At 45.8% G+C, this 17,068-nt stretch overlaps 1 protein-coding gene across 2 annotated transcripts in view; it reads left to right on the top strand.

The window, feature by feature from the left end:
* The window catches only part of LOC126983887 (uncharacterized), a 53,532-nt gene extending 38,839 nt beyond the window's left edge, over positions 1–14,693 (top strand). For both annotated transcript variants that reach the window (XM_050837054.1, XM_050837055.1), the window contains 4 exons: positions 7,134–7,636; positions 8,900–9,056; positions 9,587–9,815; positions 9,945–14,693. In XM_050837054.1, the coding sequence (XP_050693011.1) occupies positions 7,134–7,636; positions 8,900–9,056; positions 9,587–9,815; positions 9,945–10,693 (1,638 nt within the window). In that variant the 3' untranslated portion in view covers positions 10,694–14,693. The remainder of the gene's footprint in view (positions 1–7,133; positions 7,637–8,899; positions 9,057–9,586; positions 9,816–9,944) is intronic.
* Positions 14,694–17,068: the final 2,375 nt, after the last annotated feature.

The following is a 17,068-nucleotide window of genomic DNA, read 5'->3' on the forward strand; positions in this document are numbered from 1 at the left end:
ACAGGAAAAAGAAGAATAGGTAGAGAAAGTGAATGAAAGATGAAACAGATGTGTAAAAAAAAAATGTTATAAAGAAAATGGAAAAAGTAGAAGAGAAAAAGAAGGAAGCAGACTGGAGATGAAGTAGATTGTAGGAATATCAGGAGGAGGAAAAAAAATGGGAAGATGGTATAGAATAAAGGAGATGAGAGTTGTAATATGCAGACAGAAGAGAGAGAGAGAGAGAGAGAGAGAGAGAGAGAGAGACATACATAGGTAGAAGATACAAGAAAGGAGAGAGAGGGGAAGAGACAGACTGGCTGGAAAAACTGTGAGGAAGGAGAGAAAGGAAAAAAAAAAAAGGAAGATCAGAAAGGAGATGAGGAAGGACGGAACAAGTGGATATTCAAGGTAGGTGAAAAAAAAAAGAAGTAGGAAAAGGAGGAGAAGAAGGAGAGAAGAACCATGGAGATAAGATGACAGGGAGAATAAGTTGAGAGGAGGGAAAGAAGACAGGAGATATGAGAATGAGATATAGCCGGGAGGAAACAAGGAGAGGAAGATGATAAACAGAACAGGAAGGAAGGAGGGAAGGAGGTGTGAAAAAACACGAGAGGAAGAGGAGGAGGAGGAGGAGGAGGAGGAGCACAACAAAAACAGGAGAGATAAAGGTAATGGGGGAGAAGAAAAAGTGGAGGAGGAGGAGGAGGAGGAGGAGGAGGAGAAAGAAACTCAAGAAGACTGGATCCCAAAGTGGAGAGACAAGTTAGGGAGTGTGGAGGAAAGAGAAGAGGCCGAAGGGGAGAGGGAGGGAAGGGGGGGGGGGGTCTCTCCAGGTGCTTGACTAGCCTCCTCCTCCTCTCCTTTATCTCCCATCCCTCCTCCTCCTCCTCCTCCTCCTCCTCCTCCTCTTCCTCCTCCGCATCCTCTTCCTCCCACCCTCGAAGAAGAGAGAGTCGATAAAACAACCGCGTAGCATAGTCCTCCTCCTCCTCTTCCATCTCCTCCTCCTCCTCCTCGTCATCTTTCACTTTTTCACCCTGCAACGCCACCACCTCCTCTTCTTCCTTCTACTGTTCCTTCTCATCCTTCTTCTCTTCCTCCTCCCATCTCCTTTCTTCCTTCTCCTCTTCCTCTTCTACCTCGTTCTCGTCCTCGTCTTCCTCTTCCTCTTCCTCCTATTTCTCCATCTTCTCCAAGTCTACCTCTCGTGCATAAATATTCCTCAAGCTTCCCCTCCTCTTCCTTTTTATTCCTCTTTTATCTACCTTCCTCTTTCCTCTTCTCTTCCTCTTCTCTCCTCAATAAGCGTCTGTCTCTCCAAAATGAAGATAGATTACTGGACTGTTTTTCTTTATCTTTTTTATTATTTTTCTTCTTTTTTATTTTTTTGAAACAACGCGATACAAAAGCCGATTGGTAATTCTGTTATGTAGCCAGAAAACATTTTACTTTTTTCTTTAGTTTGTATTTTTTTTACGTAATGAATTCCGGCCGAGTCACACAGATTAGATTTCTCTCTCTCTCTCTCTCTCTCTCTCTCTCTCTCTCTCTCTCTCTCTCTCTCTCTCTCTCTCTCTCTCTCTCTCTCTCTCTCTCTCTCTCTCTCTCTCTCTCTCTCTCTCTCTCTCTCTCTTTGTGAGAAGGCAGCCTCTCTCACGCTAAGGGGAGGATGTGAGCCAGATTGAGAGGGGGGAAAGGGGAGGGAGGGAGGGGTGGAGGGAAGGTGAGAGGGAGGAGAGGAAGCACCAATAAGGGAGAGGGGAAGCACAAGAGGAAGAGGGAGGAGAAAAGGGAGGAGAAGTAGGAGGAGATTAAGAGGGGGGGAGAGGGAGGCCAGGAAATGACGGAGAAAGGGTGGGAAAGGAAGGTGTGGTAAGCAGAAAGGGGAGGAGAAACAGGAGAGAAGGAGGGAGAGAAGGGGAGCAGGAAACGACTGGACAAAAAAGGAAGGAGGTTAGGAGTGCAACGAAAGGGAACAGGGAAGAGAAAAAGAAGAGACAAGAGTAGAGGAAAAAGAAGGGAAAAATAAAGGGGTGAAAAAATTGGAGGATTACGAACTGATGGTAAAGAAAATAGGAGGAGAAAAATAGAGACGAGAGGAAAAGAGAATGAAGGGAAGAACATAGAAGATTGAAAAAAGGGGAAGGATTAAAGGGAGGAGAAAAAGGAAAATAAATAGAAGTGAAGAATATAGAGAGTGATGCAAGAAAAAGGAAGGACTTGAAGGGAACTGGAAGGGAATGAAAAAAATTGTGTAGTGGAAAATTTACAGAAGAAGAAACAGGAGAGAGAGATGAGAAAAGGAGGGTATAAAGAATAGAGGTGGAAGAGAAGGAGGAGGAGGTGGAAGAGATGAGAAAAAGGCTTAAAACAAAGAATAAAGGAGGAATGAAGGGGGTGATAAACAGGACGAGCTGGAGGGAAGAGGGAAGGAGGGGAGGAATTGAGAGTTGAGACCAAGAATTATAGGGAAGGGAAAGGAAGAGGCAGAGGAAGGGAAGAGAAAAAAAAGATGAGAAAATAAGGCGAAAACAAAGGAGAAAAGAGGAATAAAGGAGGCGATATACAGGAAGAGCTGGAGAGAAAAAAGGGAAGAGGAGAAGCTGAGACTAAGAAATATTGAATGGAAGGAGGAAGAGAAGGAGTAAAAGATGAGAAAAAGGAGAATAAAGAAGAAAAGAGGAATAAAGGAGGATATTCAGGAAGAGCTGGAGGGATAGAAAGGAGAGGAGTATTTGAGACCAAGAAATATGGAATGGAAGGAGGAAGAGGCAGAAGAGAAAAGAAATAAAATAAAGAAGAAAAGAGGAATAAAGGAGGATATTCAGGAAGAGCTGGAGGGATAGAAAGGAGAGGAGTATTTGAGACCAAGAAATATGGAATGGAAGGAGGAAGAGGCAGAAGAGAAAAGATGAGAAAATAAGGGGAAAACAAAGGAGAAAAGAGGAATAAAGGAGGATATTCAGGAAGAGCTGGAGGGATAGAGAGGAGGGGATTATTTGAGACCATGAAATACGTATAGTGAATGGAAAGGAAAAGGCAGAGGAAAGGAAGAGAAAAAGATATGAAAAACAGATGAAAACAAAGGAGAAAAGAGGTATAAAGGAGGCGATATACAGGAAGAGCTGGAGGGATAGAAAGGAGGGGAGTATTTGAGACCAAGAAATATGGAATGGAAGGGTAAGAGACGGAGGGAAGGAAGAGAGTGCCTAAGGGGTGGTATCTGAAGTGCCATTACCCTCACAATGGTGTCGGGGGGCGGGGGGGGCACTCTTTGTTGATTAGACTGGGAGGCAGACAGACGGACAAAAGGGGAGTGAAGACAATGAAGAAAACAAAGTAAAAACAAAACACATAATGAGATCTGGGCGCGCGTACAGCCGAAACTCACACACACACACACACACACACACACACACACACACACGGTAAAAGTCGGCGGGTCATAACAAGACATCACCTTTAATTGAATAAACTTAATAGGCCTGTTCTCTCTCTCTCTCTCTCTCTCTCTCTCTCTCTCTCTCTCTCTCTCTCTCTCTCTCTCTCTCTCTCTCGCAAAAACCGGAAAATCGCTGGTAATATTTAGCGCATAATAACAAGATGAAAGCCAAAAAAAAATATCCCCTTTTATGGAACTCTCTTACATTACCCTTCTCCTCCCCTCTTCCCTCCCTCCCTTCTTCCCTATTATCTCCCCTCCGCCGGCCGCCCCTCCATTTCCCTCCCTTTCCCTCCTCTCTCGCGCTTATTCCCTCCCACTTCGTTTCAGTATTTCCCCTCATGCTTACCGTCCATTCTCCCTCCTTTACTAATGCAATTTTCCCCTCTCCTCCTCCTCCCTCGCTGCACATTTCTCCCTCCCTTGTTCCCCTCTTCTTCTCTGCTCCATTTTGTCCCGTTCCTTTTTAATGTTGCTTCGCGTTTTACTGCCTCGCATCCCTTCCCTCGTCTCCCTGTACGCTGTCTTCTCTTCGCTCCAATTTAGATATCTTTTCACTCCTTTACTTCTCTGGTTTTTATCGCCCTTTCGCTGTTATTTACTTGTTCCCTCTCCTCTCTGGTTCTCTTTTGCCCTTTTCTCCTCCTCCTCCTCCTCCTTGTTTTTATGGCTGTGTGTTGGTTGAGCTTCTCCTTCCTTCGCTTTGGGTGTATTTGAAGTCCTTTGCTACTGTTGTTTATATTAACTTTTACGGGTACTTGCTTCATCCCTCTCCTCTACTTCCCTCATGCCTTTCTCCTTTATTTGCTACGTCTGTTAACATTTTTCCTTTACAGTATTTTATGGGGGGTTATTCTTATTTCCCTTCATTGCTCTTCCCTCGCTATCTATCTCCTTTCTCCTTTCTCCACTACACATGTTCAAATTTTCATCCCCTCTACTTATTAATGTATTTTTTTTATCATTTTTACGACTATTCTTATTTCTCTACGTTGCTCCTTCCTTCCTGTATCTCTTCTTTCTCTTTTCTCTCTTCTTTTCTACATCTGTTAACATTTATATCTCCTTTAATTATTCCTGTATTTCCTTGTTATATTTACGATTATTTTTACTTTCCAACTTCGCTCCTTGCTGCTCGGTCTCCTTTATCTCTCTCATCCTTCTCTCTTCTCTGTACTGCAAGTCTTTAAATTTCTCTCCCTTCTATCTCCTTTTCATTATTTGTTTTTGGTTTATTTTACGATTATTTTTACTTTCCTACTTCGCCCTTTGTTGCTCCCTCGCCTGCATCTCTCAACCTTCCTCTCCTCTCTGTACAACAACTCTTTAAATTTCTCTCCCTTTTATTTCCTTTTCACCATTTTCATTCTGTTTAATTTTACGATTATTTTTATTTTCCCACTTCGCTCTTTGCTGCTCCCTCGCCTGCATCTCTCAACCTTCCTCTCCTCTCTGTACTACAACTCTTTAAATTTCTCTTCCTTCTATCTCCTTTTCAATACTTTATTATTTAATTTTACGATTATTTTTACTTTCCCACTTTGCTCTTTGTTGCGCCTCGCCTGCATCTCTCTCAACCTTCCTCTCCTCTCTGTACAACTCTTTAAATTTCTCTCCCTTCATTTTACGTGTTATTTAAGTAGTTTTGTTTTGGATTGTTCTTACTACCCTATGCTGTCCCCTTCTTGCTACTTCCCCTATTCTTATTTCACGCTCTTCTCCTTTCTTTACCATAACTGTTAAAATTCCTCTTGCCTTCACTTTACCTTTTTGCTCCTTTTAACGGTCATTATAAATTCCCTACCGGACTGTATCCCTTCCTTGCTCCCTCTGATTTTAGTTCCGTTATTCTCTTCTCCTTTCTTTTCTTGTTTAAGTTTCTCTTGTCTTCATTTCACGTAAGCTTTTGTTCATTTTCTTTACCTTTCTTTTATTCTTATTTCCCTACGTTCTTCCACAACATGTTACTTCCCCAATACTATTTCATGCTCTTCTCCTTTTCTTTAATTTTTTCTTGCCTTCATTTCTCGTAACCTTTTTCCCCTTTATCCTACGCGTACTCTTATTTCCCCTCCTTGTCTCCTGCTGCCACCTACCCTTTAGTTATTTCATGCCTTTCTCCTTTTCCTTACTACTCCATCTCTCCTGTATTTCTGGTGGTATTCTTATTATCCTGCCATGTAATAATACTTCCCCTCTTCTCTTCCCTTGGCCTTTCCCTTCCTTCCCTTCCTCTTCCCCTCTTCTCTTCCCTCGTCCTTTCCCTTCCTTCCCTTCCTCCATGCTTCGTTTTTTTCTTTCTTTTACTACTGAAGTTTAAATCTTTCCAAGTGACGAATACTTTTCTCTCGTACTTCAAGCGATATATATTTTTCTTCATTCTGTGCCGTTATTTATCCGTTCCCTCTCATTTAGTTCATTAATGCCTTTCTCTTTTACTACTTTTGTTTATGCATTCCAAACAATAACAATAACTTTCGCTTTAGCCGTCCACATATGCTACTAAACCCTTATCATATAAATAACAGTAGATTACCTCTCCCATACCATACGTTATCTTTTTGTTACCGCTGTTTGAACCTCTAAAACAATGGCGATGTTTTCTCTCTTATATTTCTGTTACCATAGTTTGTTTTCCGCCCTTTTCTTTAACTAAACCGAATCTCTTACAGCCCGCAGCAGTAATTGTGAAAGTGGTTGACTGTGGATCGTGCAGAAAAATATATTATGTTTTTTTTATTTATTTTTTACTACTTCAAAACCTTCCAACTACACACACACACACACACACACACACACACACACACACACACACACACACACACGCACACACACACACACGTATAAGTGAATTCGCTCATTAACTATAATGACAAATATTATAAACTCAACTGCAAAGGACATTGTGCACCGGTAAAAGTAATTGGTAAAGAACTGCTTTTGTTCTTGTTAATAATAAATCTCTCAATTGCCTAATGAAGTTATATCTAGTAAATGCAATGTAGTGTGTGTGTGTGTGTGTGTGTGTGTGTGTGTGTGTGTGTGTGTGTGCTCGTAAACTGGGAGTGCACCTGTCGTATCGTTTTATTACAGTCTCTATAACTCCGTAACATAATCTGATCGCTTTATGGCCCTCGTGACACCATAACAAGGCGCGTCACGGCACAATAGCCCCGTCACTCTTTACGGCGCCTCCTCACGCCGCCATTGGGCCTCATGGGTCTGTTATACCAGTAGTTATTAAGACACTGGTACCCACGCTCATCCCGTACCCATGTGACCTTATCTGACCTTGCTCAACGTGCCTAGGCAGCTACAGCGCCTCCATTCAGTCTTTTTAATCCAACTCACCTCTTCGTCGTTTGTTTCATAGCTCCAGTTTAGCGTGCACATCTAGTCTACTCTTCCTGATGACTTTTCCTGACCCTATTTAGCATTAGTCTTTTTGACCTGAGCGACCCCATAACCTTATCAGATACTTTTTAGTCCTATGAACCATGCTGGATGTTTTTCAGCGTACGCATGTTGTTCTGTTGCCCCCATGACCTTCTGTGACCTTGTTTAGAGTAAGTATGTATATATGGTCTCTTAGTGCGGTTATCGTATGTCTGGCCTTGTGTACCCATGTGTTCCCATTTATCTCCGGTGTCTTTGTGTCCCTGTGCAGCACAGTGTCCCCGTGTGACCTCCGTGTCCCCCCTTCCCCCAGGTGGCCGGCGCTGGCGGGTCATGGATGGAGTGGGACGACCGTCGCCGCCGTGACGCTGAGGACCCCTGGCCGCCGCCCCGCCCCCCTGAGCCCCCCGCCTTCCCCGATGACCCCTGGGGCGGCGACGACACTTGGCACGACGACTTTTGGAACGACGCCCCATGGGAGGACGCCCGCATCCAGTTCCCCGAGGAGGCAGCAGGGGCAGGAGGAGGAGGAGGAGGAGGAGGAGGAAACGACTATGATTTTGAGGGATGTGACTGCGGCGGCCCTCCTCCCCCCGTATTTCACCTCCCTCCCCCTCCACCGCTCCCTCGCCTCCCTGAGGAGGAGGAGGAGGGCTCTGGCTGCGATGCACCGCCCCCCTCCGAGGTGTGCCCTGCCCTACTGGTGGCCGGAGACGCTCACACTCACCAGCGCCTCCAGCCTCCCCTGGCGGCGCTGGTGGTTGCCGCCGCCACACTCACGCTCGTTTTCATCATCGCGGCGCTCGTCTGCTGGAGGTGAGGCGCGACACGAACGCCTTGCTGTCTGTCAAAACACTATTCCCAAGCCCCTCACTGCTATACCACAACCTGACTACTTTTAACTCCCACTGGTTGATTCTTTCTCTAATGGATCAGATAATTCAAAGATGGGAAGGAAAAGTTTACAAAAACCGCTGAGTATGCACAAACAGGGCTTTGTTACTCATTACATTACGCTGCTTTTTCTTGGCCATTCTTCACGTTTCTATTCCAGTGATTGTTGCTTTACTGTTCCCCGCGTCATTGTAACAACCTAAACAAGGAAGAAAACGGATCCCTTAGGCAATGTCACATATCACCAAGCGTAATTTTGCACTCCCTTGCTTGTTCAGTGCATAACCGTAAAGCGTAAACTGGATAAATTCAGATTCAACAGGGACACAGGCAAAAATTGGTTTACTAACAGGGTGGTGGATGAGTGGAATAGGCTTAGCAGTCATGTGGTGAGTGCCAATACAATTGTCACATTCAAAAATAGACTAGATAAATTCATGGACAGCGATATTAGGTGGGGTTAGATACACGGGAGCTTAGGGTCAAAGGAGCTGCCTCGTACAGGCCTACCGGCCTCTTGTAGACTCCTGCGTTCTTATGTTCTTATGTTCTTATGATATTTAACTAATATGTTCATGACAGGACCGTCCGGGAATTAATACTGCCAGGCTCAAACAATGTGAGACTTGTTGTGACACCCAATGCTCGCACAGCAATAAGTATGATTCATTGGTTCCCGCCCTCTCGTGGCCTCTATCTACCCTTCCCCTCGCCCACTCTTTCATATCCCTCCCTCCAACTCTCTTCCCGCGTCTCTCCTCTTTCGTCTTCCCCTCTCATTCCCCGCCCATCCCCTTCCTTCCACTCTCCATCAGTCACAACTCACCTCCCCTTCATTTTTGGTCCTCTCCCTTCTCTCCATTCTTCACGCCTCTTTTTCTCTCCTCTCCCCAACTCCCGACTCTCCCTCATCAACCCATTCCCGACAACGCTTCCTCCCTTTCCTCTCCCTCCCACCCTTTCCCCCTTACCCCCCAGCTCTCCTTCCTATGTTCCTCCTCTCTCTTCTCTCCATTCTTCACGCCAATTTTTCTCTCCTCTCCCCAACTCCCGACCCTCGCTCATCTACCCATTCCCAACAACGCCTCTTCCCTTCCCTTTCCCCTCTCACCCATCCCCCTTACCCCCCAGCTCTCCCTCCTCTCTTCGCCCCGCTCTTCACGCCTCTCCCGGCTCTCCACACAGGTACCGGAGGCAGCGAGGCCGTCGGGGACCCTCCAAATCCTCGAGCGACCTCACCAACGGCGTCATTTACGAGGACCTCCCGTCGGGGCCCACGCCGAGGGTCGTGCCCGCCGCCCAATGCCACCCTCGCGACACCCACACTTTGGCGCCCATGGAGGTGGGTGTGAGAAAGTTTTTTTTCTTGTGTGTGTGTGTGTGTGTGTGTGTGTGTGTGTGTGTGTCAGGGCTCTTGTTTCCTGTTATAGTTTTCAGTTTTGTTTTTCGACACAACTGCTGTCCTTGGTGTCTTACTTTTTCATTCGTTTGTTGTTTTGTTTCAATTCCCAGCGCCGCTGACGGTTAAGGTTCCTTTTATTCCTTTCGTCGCCTGTTTTCTTTTGACGCTTTTGTATTTTTTTTTCAGTATTTTTTCGTTTGAATGTCACACAGCCCCCGGGGATTTTGACAAAGCTTATGTCACTCCACTGTGTGTGTGTGTGTGTGTGTGTGTGAGTGTGTGTTGGAATACACGTAAGTGACCTTGACAGACTGTGCCAGGTGGCGCCGCTTGTCGGCCAACAACTCTCCCTCGTCGCTGGGCGCCGCGTCACCACCCCTCCCCCCAACCTCTCCCAGGCGTGCGTCGGGCCCGCCCGTCACGCCCTCAGCGCCGCCCTCCTCGCATCGATTCATATCAATCTTTTCCAGCTCCTGGACATGAAACTGACGCCCCACGTGCACGCCTCAAGCTACGGCGGGGCGGAGGGAGGCACCCCGGCCATCCTGCAGCAGTACCAGTCCACGCAGCCCCTCTCCCCCTCCTTCAACCCCACCCACACCTCCCCGCCCTACTCACCAAAGAAACCCTTCGACTCCCATCGCTCCAACAGAAGTTCGCAGGAGCTCTACAACCCCACCTACGAGGAAATATCAACGGGTGAGTCACATGCTTAAAACACGGAGTGTGCTTGACGCTGGTGAGCACAGGTGTCGGACGTGTGAGTGCATAGCCCATCCGCCACTCCCTACACCTCACTAACATACCAAACACGCTTGTCTCCTACAGGAAGTGACTCCACTTCCGTCAGCAGCGCCAGCGTAAGCTCCGAAGGCGGCCAACAGCAGCTGGAGCGGCGCGGCGAGGGTCCGGGCCCCCCGCCCATTTGGTCTGAGCCCGGCAGCTGCACGTGTTCAAGCGGCCGGCGGGCACCGCAGGGGAGGCGGGGAACCCGCGGCGGCCGCTCACGGAAGCCCCGTGCCACCAGCAGTGCCACCAGTACGGGTACCACGGAGGGCAGCGAGTACCACGAGGCTCTCTTGCCCCAGTTGGTGCCCGCCCTGGCCCTGAAGGGCACGGCACGGCATCCCACGCTGCCCTACACCATCCAAGGCACCAGTGACGGCCGCACCTCCACCTCCTCCTCCTCCGACCTGCCGGTGGACCGCTGCCTCGCTCCTCGCGAGCCTCGCTACTACGTGGGCGTGCCGCCCCCCACCACGCGCAGCCCCATCACGCCAGACGGCCCCACGCGCGGACCTCCGGGACTCCACTTTGGTGGGGACTCAGTGGAGGGGTCCTCCGGGGCGTCAACGTGCGGGGGTGAGCGGCCCTCGCCCACGGAGCGCGGCCTGCCGCCCCTCCCCTCCCGCAGCGACCGCTACCGCATCTACTTCAGCACGGAGCGGCGGCGCGGCGTGGACGGGGCGCCGCTCCCTATCGGTACGCGTACCCTCGACCCCGGGGCCAGGAAGCGGCAGCGGCGGCACGACACCTCGGGCAACAGGGAGAGTGAGCCGCTGTACCACGAGCTGTAGGCGTGCACACACACACACACACACACACACACACACACACACACACACACGAATCCTAACCTAACCTAACCTAACCAAACCTCAGGCAGCAAGGAGAGTGAGTTGAACATTTTCTAAATATATATTATAAACAAACTTACAACAGACACAACACGCAGAACACACTTGGTGCATATTAACGATAGAAACAAAAAACACAACACAGACGTGCACCTCGCTCCCTCCATGTTGACGTTACTTCTACTAAAATTGACTCTCTCTCTCTCTCTCTCTCTCTCTCTCTCTCTCTCTCTCTCTCTCTCTCTCTCACACACACACACACACACACACACACACACATACACACACAGGCCAGGCAAGCTCACGTGTACACTCCCACATGCACACACACGCACACACCCACTTGAGCACATCCTCCTCCCACTAATCACCAGTCTGGCTGCCGCCGCTCCGTCCCTCCTCCCAGCCTCCGCCGCCCGCCGCCCCGCCCACGTCCCCGCCCCCGCCGCCTGGTCTTGGCTGCCTCACCTCACATGTTTACTCACTACACCTCCCGCTGCCCCTCCCTCCCTCCCTCCCTCCCGCCGCCCCCGATCTCTCCCTCCCTCTCCACGGTCAATACACACAGACACTTATAAGCTTCCCCCCACAACACTGTACACCGATGACACGATACACACACACACACACACACACACACACACACGTTTACCTGAGCAGACGAGGCAGTCTCTCATTGTTTCACGCACGCACGTATCCAAGACTAAAAGAAATTAAAACAAAACTGAAAAAAAAATGTGAAAAACGTACCTATACAAATTACTGACTGACTGAACAGTTCGTTAATTCAACTCACGAGGCTGAATTGAAAAGAAAACTGTTGATTTTGTTCGGCAACTTGCTCACTGTTCACTCCAAATGCTTCGGTGTGGAATGGCATCATCTTCCCACAAATGTTCACTATTGCATCCACCACATGGACGGGCTTGGAAAAAAAATAAATAACGCACCACTGTGATAAAGTTTCGTTCGTTTGTAAGTGAAGTATTTCCCTCCCCCTTCCTCCCCCTCCTCTCCCTCCTTTTCTCTCCCTCCTGCACGGCCCGTGACGGAGGATGGGACGGAGAAGGCTCAACGGGAGGGAAGAGCGGGAGCCGTTGGAGGGATGATGGAGGAATGGAAGAGACGAATGGTGATGACGGTGGTGATAGTGACACGTGATGGTGATGGAAGGGCGGCTTACGGGAGAAAAAGGGACGCGATGAAAGTGATGGTGTCGGCTGATGGTGGTGGTGATGGATGGTTGATGGTGATGGTGAGGGTGAAAAAAAAATGTTGGAAAAAAAAAAAGTACAGGGATTGTGAAGGGCATTGATGGTGAGTGTGGTAACGGCTTTGCGTCAACTTTGATTCCACAAAATAATAAAGTCGTGGAAATTATTTGTCTACTTGTACAGATAGAAGTTTTGTGACGTAGCTGTGACGATATTCATGTTCTTCTGGAAACTGAAGAAGAAAAAAAAGAATCATGAGCAGAAAATCAAACTGAACACTTAGTAATAAAAGTGGAAGCAGTGGGAAAGACGATTTTTCTAGCTTTATAGAAAAAAATAAACAAGGTGAAGATGTATAAAAAAAAGGTTACGTGAGTGGAGAGGGAAAGGAAGGGGGTGAATGGGGAGGGAAGTGTAGGGGAGGGGAGATCAGGGAGGGGTGAGGGAGGGTATTCTGTGAGTTTCATGGTCTGCAACCGACTGCACAACTAGCTCTTAATAAAAGTGTAAAACAGTAAAACATGGAACACTCTTTCTCGTGATAACACACATATCATCTTCCTCCATTCCCTTGTCCCTTTGTTTCTTGTACTCCTTCTTCTCTCCCTTCTTTCATCTCGTATCTATCCTCGTTCTCTATCTCTGTCTTTGCTTTCAATCCTCAATCCTCTCTTATCGCTGTTTCTTCCTCTATCCTTCATTAATATTTTTTACATCTTCGGATCTATCTCACATTTCTCACCGGATGATATAAACAGACATATTTTCTCTCAATGTCCTCCTACTAACAATTTTATAAATATATATAGATATCAATGAATATACAGATCCATATATATATTCTTCACTTTTAAATCTCGTTTTTTCTATCATAAAGGCGTGTTCCATTTTCTAACTTTGGAACATAATTTTTCTTGCACTTATTTCTGAGTATAATATCATGTATGTACACTCTTCTTTCATCCATATTCGTCATCCGTCATTTTTATCCTTTTTTATCTCTTACATCAAAGCTCCTCTCCTCCTCCACCTACCCGCTCTAAGAATAAAAGACATATATTCTTTCTTCTACCCATTTATTTCCCGGGACCCATAAGCCCTTAGAGAAAAACACCACATTTCAAGTTTTTCTCCACTTTTTTCCCCCATCCTCCGCCTCCATTTCCGCCGTACTCGCTCCCTTGTTCTCTTCTTATGCCTGTTTGAAGGACGTCACTGCTCTCCGTGTGACGCAAGTGTTCCATTAGCTCCAGTACCACCAGTTCACCAGTACAGCTGCTTGTTCCTCGTGTCTGTTCACCAGTACGCTCACCAATACAATAGTGTCACGGGTTTTTGTCACCACAGTCACCTCCTCTACTCCGCATGTTGTTCCTTATGTCGACGGTCTGACTTTGTTGATCTCTCGAGCCTCTATTTTGCGCTGTTGTGAACCGTAACGCACAGGAAGGCACTTGTGGCGTACATGCACACGCTCACGGCCGGCCACGTACACACACACACACACACACACACACACACACACACACACATAAATAAAAATCAATCAAAACCAATACAGCGACAATGAAAGATTACACACACACACACACACACACACACACACACACACACACACAAACGACATGCATCTATAAAAAGGTCAATGTCTTTGATCTTTTGCAACACACACACACACACACACACACACACACACACACACACACACACACACACACATATGGTATATAAATATGTATAAGTTTGCAGTTACTATATATATTGTTTAATGGAGAGTTGGTAGATAAGCACACCAATATCAACTAGAAGAAAAATACCATAGAGTTGTTATAATCCTGTACAGAAGAGTGACCCCCACCCCCCACCCCGCCAAGAGCTTATAGCAGCACCAGAGACTCCAAAGACTGACTCTGTGGCTCTATTTTTTAAAAGCAAGTGGAACACAATTAACGAAAACGAGTTTCCATGTCGGAGGAAACCGCTTGAAACTGTACATAGGTTAGATAAATTTGTGTGTGTGTGTGTGTGTTGTGAGCGAATGTTTGAAGCCATGAAAGCTCCATATCCGGCAGAACTGAAACCAAAATAAAACTCCATGTGATGTTATCGAAAACCTAAAAAAAATACTGTGTATGTGTGTCGCTTGACTGGAAAACTGTAGAGATGTCTGACAAGTCACATGAAAATGGAAAAAACATGAAAATTCCGTGCGAAGGAGGTTCCACATAATATATAGCATAGGTTATTTATAAAAGCCGAAAATTGTATGTTTAATCTGTAAATATGAGAAGATCAGGGAACAAAAATTTGCTCTCTCTCATCACTCATTTGTAAAGGAAATGGAGGTAAAGAGAAACATAAAGAACGGGGGGTAGGCCAACAAAGAAGGCAATGGAGGATGGAGGGAAGGAGGAAACAAAAGTGAGGAGGAGGAAAGGAGAGGGGAGGAAGGGAAGGAGGGAGGAGAGGGACTGTGAGGATGCTAGTCACCATTATGTTGTAACAATGAACATGTAGAACACTCACAACGCACCGAATACTGAAGGCCAGTGTTCCGCCCTGCTGCGTCGGGGCGGACAGCAACTTCCTTCCTGCAAAATGAAATCATAACAAAATCTTAGAAAAAAATATATTATTCACGTGATTGTACTTAACAAAAAAAAAAAGATATTTGGGAAAAAAATATGTACATGTGATACATTTTCTACGATTAAACGACTCATGAATGCAGCGTGTCTTTGTCCTTCCGATGAGTAAAGGGATATTACACTGGGCATATTTTCCGTGGATCTTCAGTCAAACCACGATTTCCGCTAACGTGGTTCTCAATTGTTTGTTGTTATTGCTGATGATGAAGATGATGAGTAATACCGTCGTCATTCAGTGAAATCCACCGTAGCTTTGGAAGATCGTGGACACATCAGAAAACCACGCAAATATGAGAGCCACCCCAGCGGAAATCGTGGTTTGACTGAAGATCCACGGAAAATTTGCCCAGTGTAATAGCCCCTTAACGCGACAAACAAGCGTGAACACTTCGTTGAAAGCAACGGCTACAAAACTTCCTTTCCTGGGCTGCTTCAGGTAAGTGTTTTGGAATTTAGTAACTCTTCATGCGGATATAAGTTAACTATTCTTTTCGATTGTCTTAAGGGTATAATACGTAACTTTTTTTTCCTTTGTTTTACGTCAAGATCTACAGCAGGGCTTCCTAACCTTTTGGGACCCCAGACCGCCATTGGATTGCTCAGTATGGTCACACACACCCTTCGCTGGACTGCCGAGACCATCATCACCGGTCCTTTTAAATAAGTAATATATAATACTTTCCTGAGACTGAGTCCCATACCCTCAGCATTTGGTTCCCAACCCCCAAAAGGTATAGATTCCCCCGGTTAAGAACTGTTGATCTATACTCTAGTGTTCATTCCTTGTGAGGGTTATGTGGCCGAGGACAAGCAGCGGTGCAGCTTCAGCCAAAGACCAATGTTTCCTGTCTAGTGTGTGCCAAGCCTGGCCGCCGCTGCCCTGCACACGTATATCCGCTTTAACGATACATGTTATCTTCATGATTTCTGATTCTTTTCAAATTACAACTAAGGGCATCTAATGGAGAAGCATCATATCACTGAAATTACTTTTTTTGTTGGTTTTAAAAGATAAACATTATATATTTTTTGCAAATTTGGTCCAAAAAATCAAATTACCTGACCCCTACCACGGCAGCTTGGCTACATTTTTCGCACAAAGGTGTTATCACTATTCATTAAATTCAATTTGAAAATTATCAAACCTTAAATTTCATTCATTAATCCATTGAACAGCTGAATGAATTTATGATTGATGGTGGCCTTTTAATTTCCGTAGCATAGCCGATATTTAATCAAATTAACATTTGCAATTTTATTTATCTCTATGTATTACTATGATTATTTTTCCAAGGTCGCCTATTAGAAGGGATATATGTTTCTTTTGTGTCTTTAATCAAACTCAACTGACACTGACATCACAGACCAAAAGGATCAACACTGTAAGACGAGCCTGCCCTGATTCACGGCGTCAAGTCGTGATTAGCACACAATGACGTGCCAAGGACCTCGGAGCACGCCAAGACACACGCCGCGCCGAGCACTAACACGCCGCCATGCACAAGGAATATTTCACCGCGCTGCCACCGCCGACAGACCCGTACCCTCGCCTGTACACCTGCACGGGCATACATCACTGCAGATCAGGATTGATTAATTTTAACTTTCGTAATTAAGAAAAATGAATGAAGAAGTGAAGTGATTAACAACTCCGTCCTATCACCAACAAAACTTATTTAGTACAAAGAATTTATATCATTGGAGCACGACGTTTCACACCGCAAGTTATAAATCAGCGAATACTCTTAACGGGATTAATAATTGGCCACTAAAAGAGCCTCCTCAAGCAGACAACCACACCCCCAGGAAAGTGTTGCCCCGTGTCATACTCGGTAAAATTTAACATGCATCTTCTTTAATTACGCAGACATTAAAAGATTCCAGAAGACGAAAAAGAATATGATGAAAGCACGTCTGAAAGAGTATGATAATGATGATGAGGAGGAGGAGGAGGAGGAGGTGGAGGAGGAGGAGGAGGACCAATAAAAAACAAAATCTAAACTTGCTAATGGTGATAATGATAAATAGCTGTTTCACGGCAATTAATTCTGATCCGAGGTATTTTCGGAGACCTTTTTTTTTCGTAGGCTTATTAAATTTATATACATCGATTTTCTATACATCCTTACGTTAATAATTAATAGTAAACAGTAACAGTCCTTTAGTTAATAGTTAAGAGGTTAAATCTAAATTATTAAACCTGTATATACTTTTTTTTTCTTCAATTTCATCATAACGCACTTACACACACACACAAAAAAAAAAAAAAATAAATAAAGCAAAACCAGATAAAGTAAATCAGTAAAGAAATAAATACAAGTAAAACAACTCGTGCTAGATTTCTTCACCAGGTTAGATTACTTTTTTTTTGGTTAGTCGAGCAAGGGAAAAAAATAAACCCTAGTTCTTGTTGATTTACGGCTTTCCTGTAGAAGGTAGCCCGGCCGTGTTTC

This window comes from Eriocheir sinensis, chromosome 55 (genome assembly GCF_024679095.1).
Source record: "Eriocheir sinensis breed Jianghai 21 chromosome 55, ASM2467909v1, whole genome shotgun sequence".
Classification (NCBI taxonomy): Eukaryota; Metazoa; Arthropoda; class Malacostraca; order Decapoda; family Varunidae; genus Eriocheir; species Eriocheir sinensis.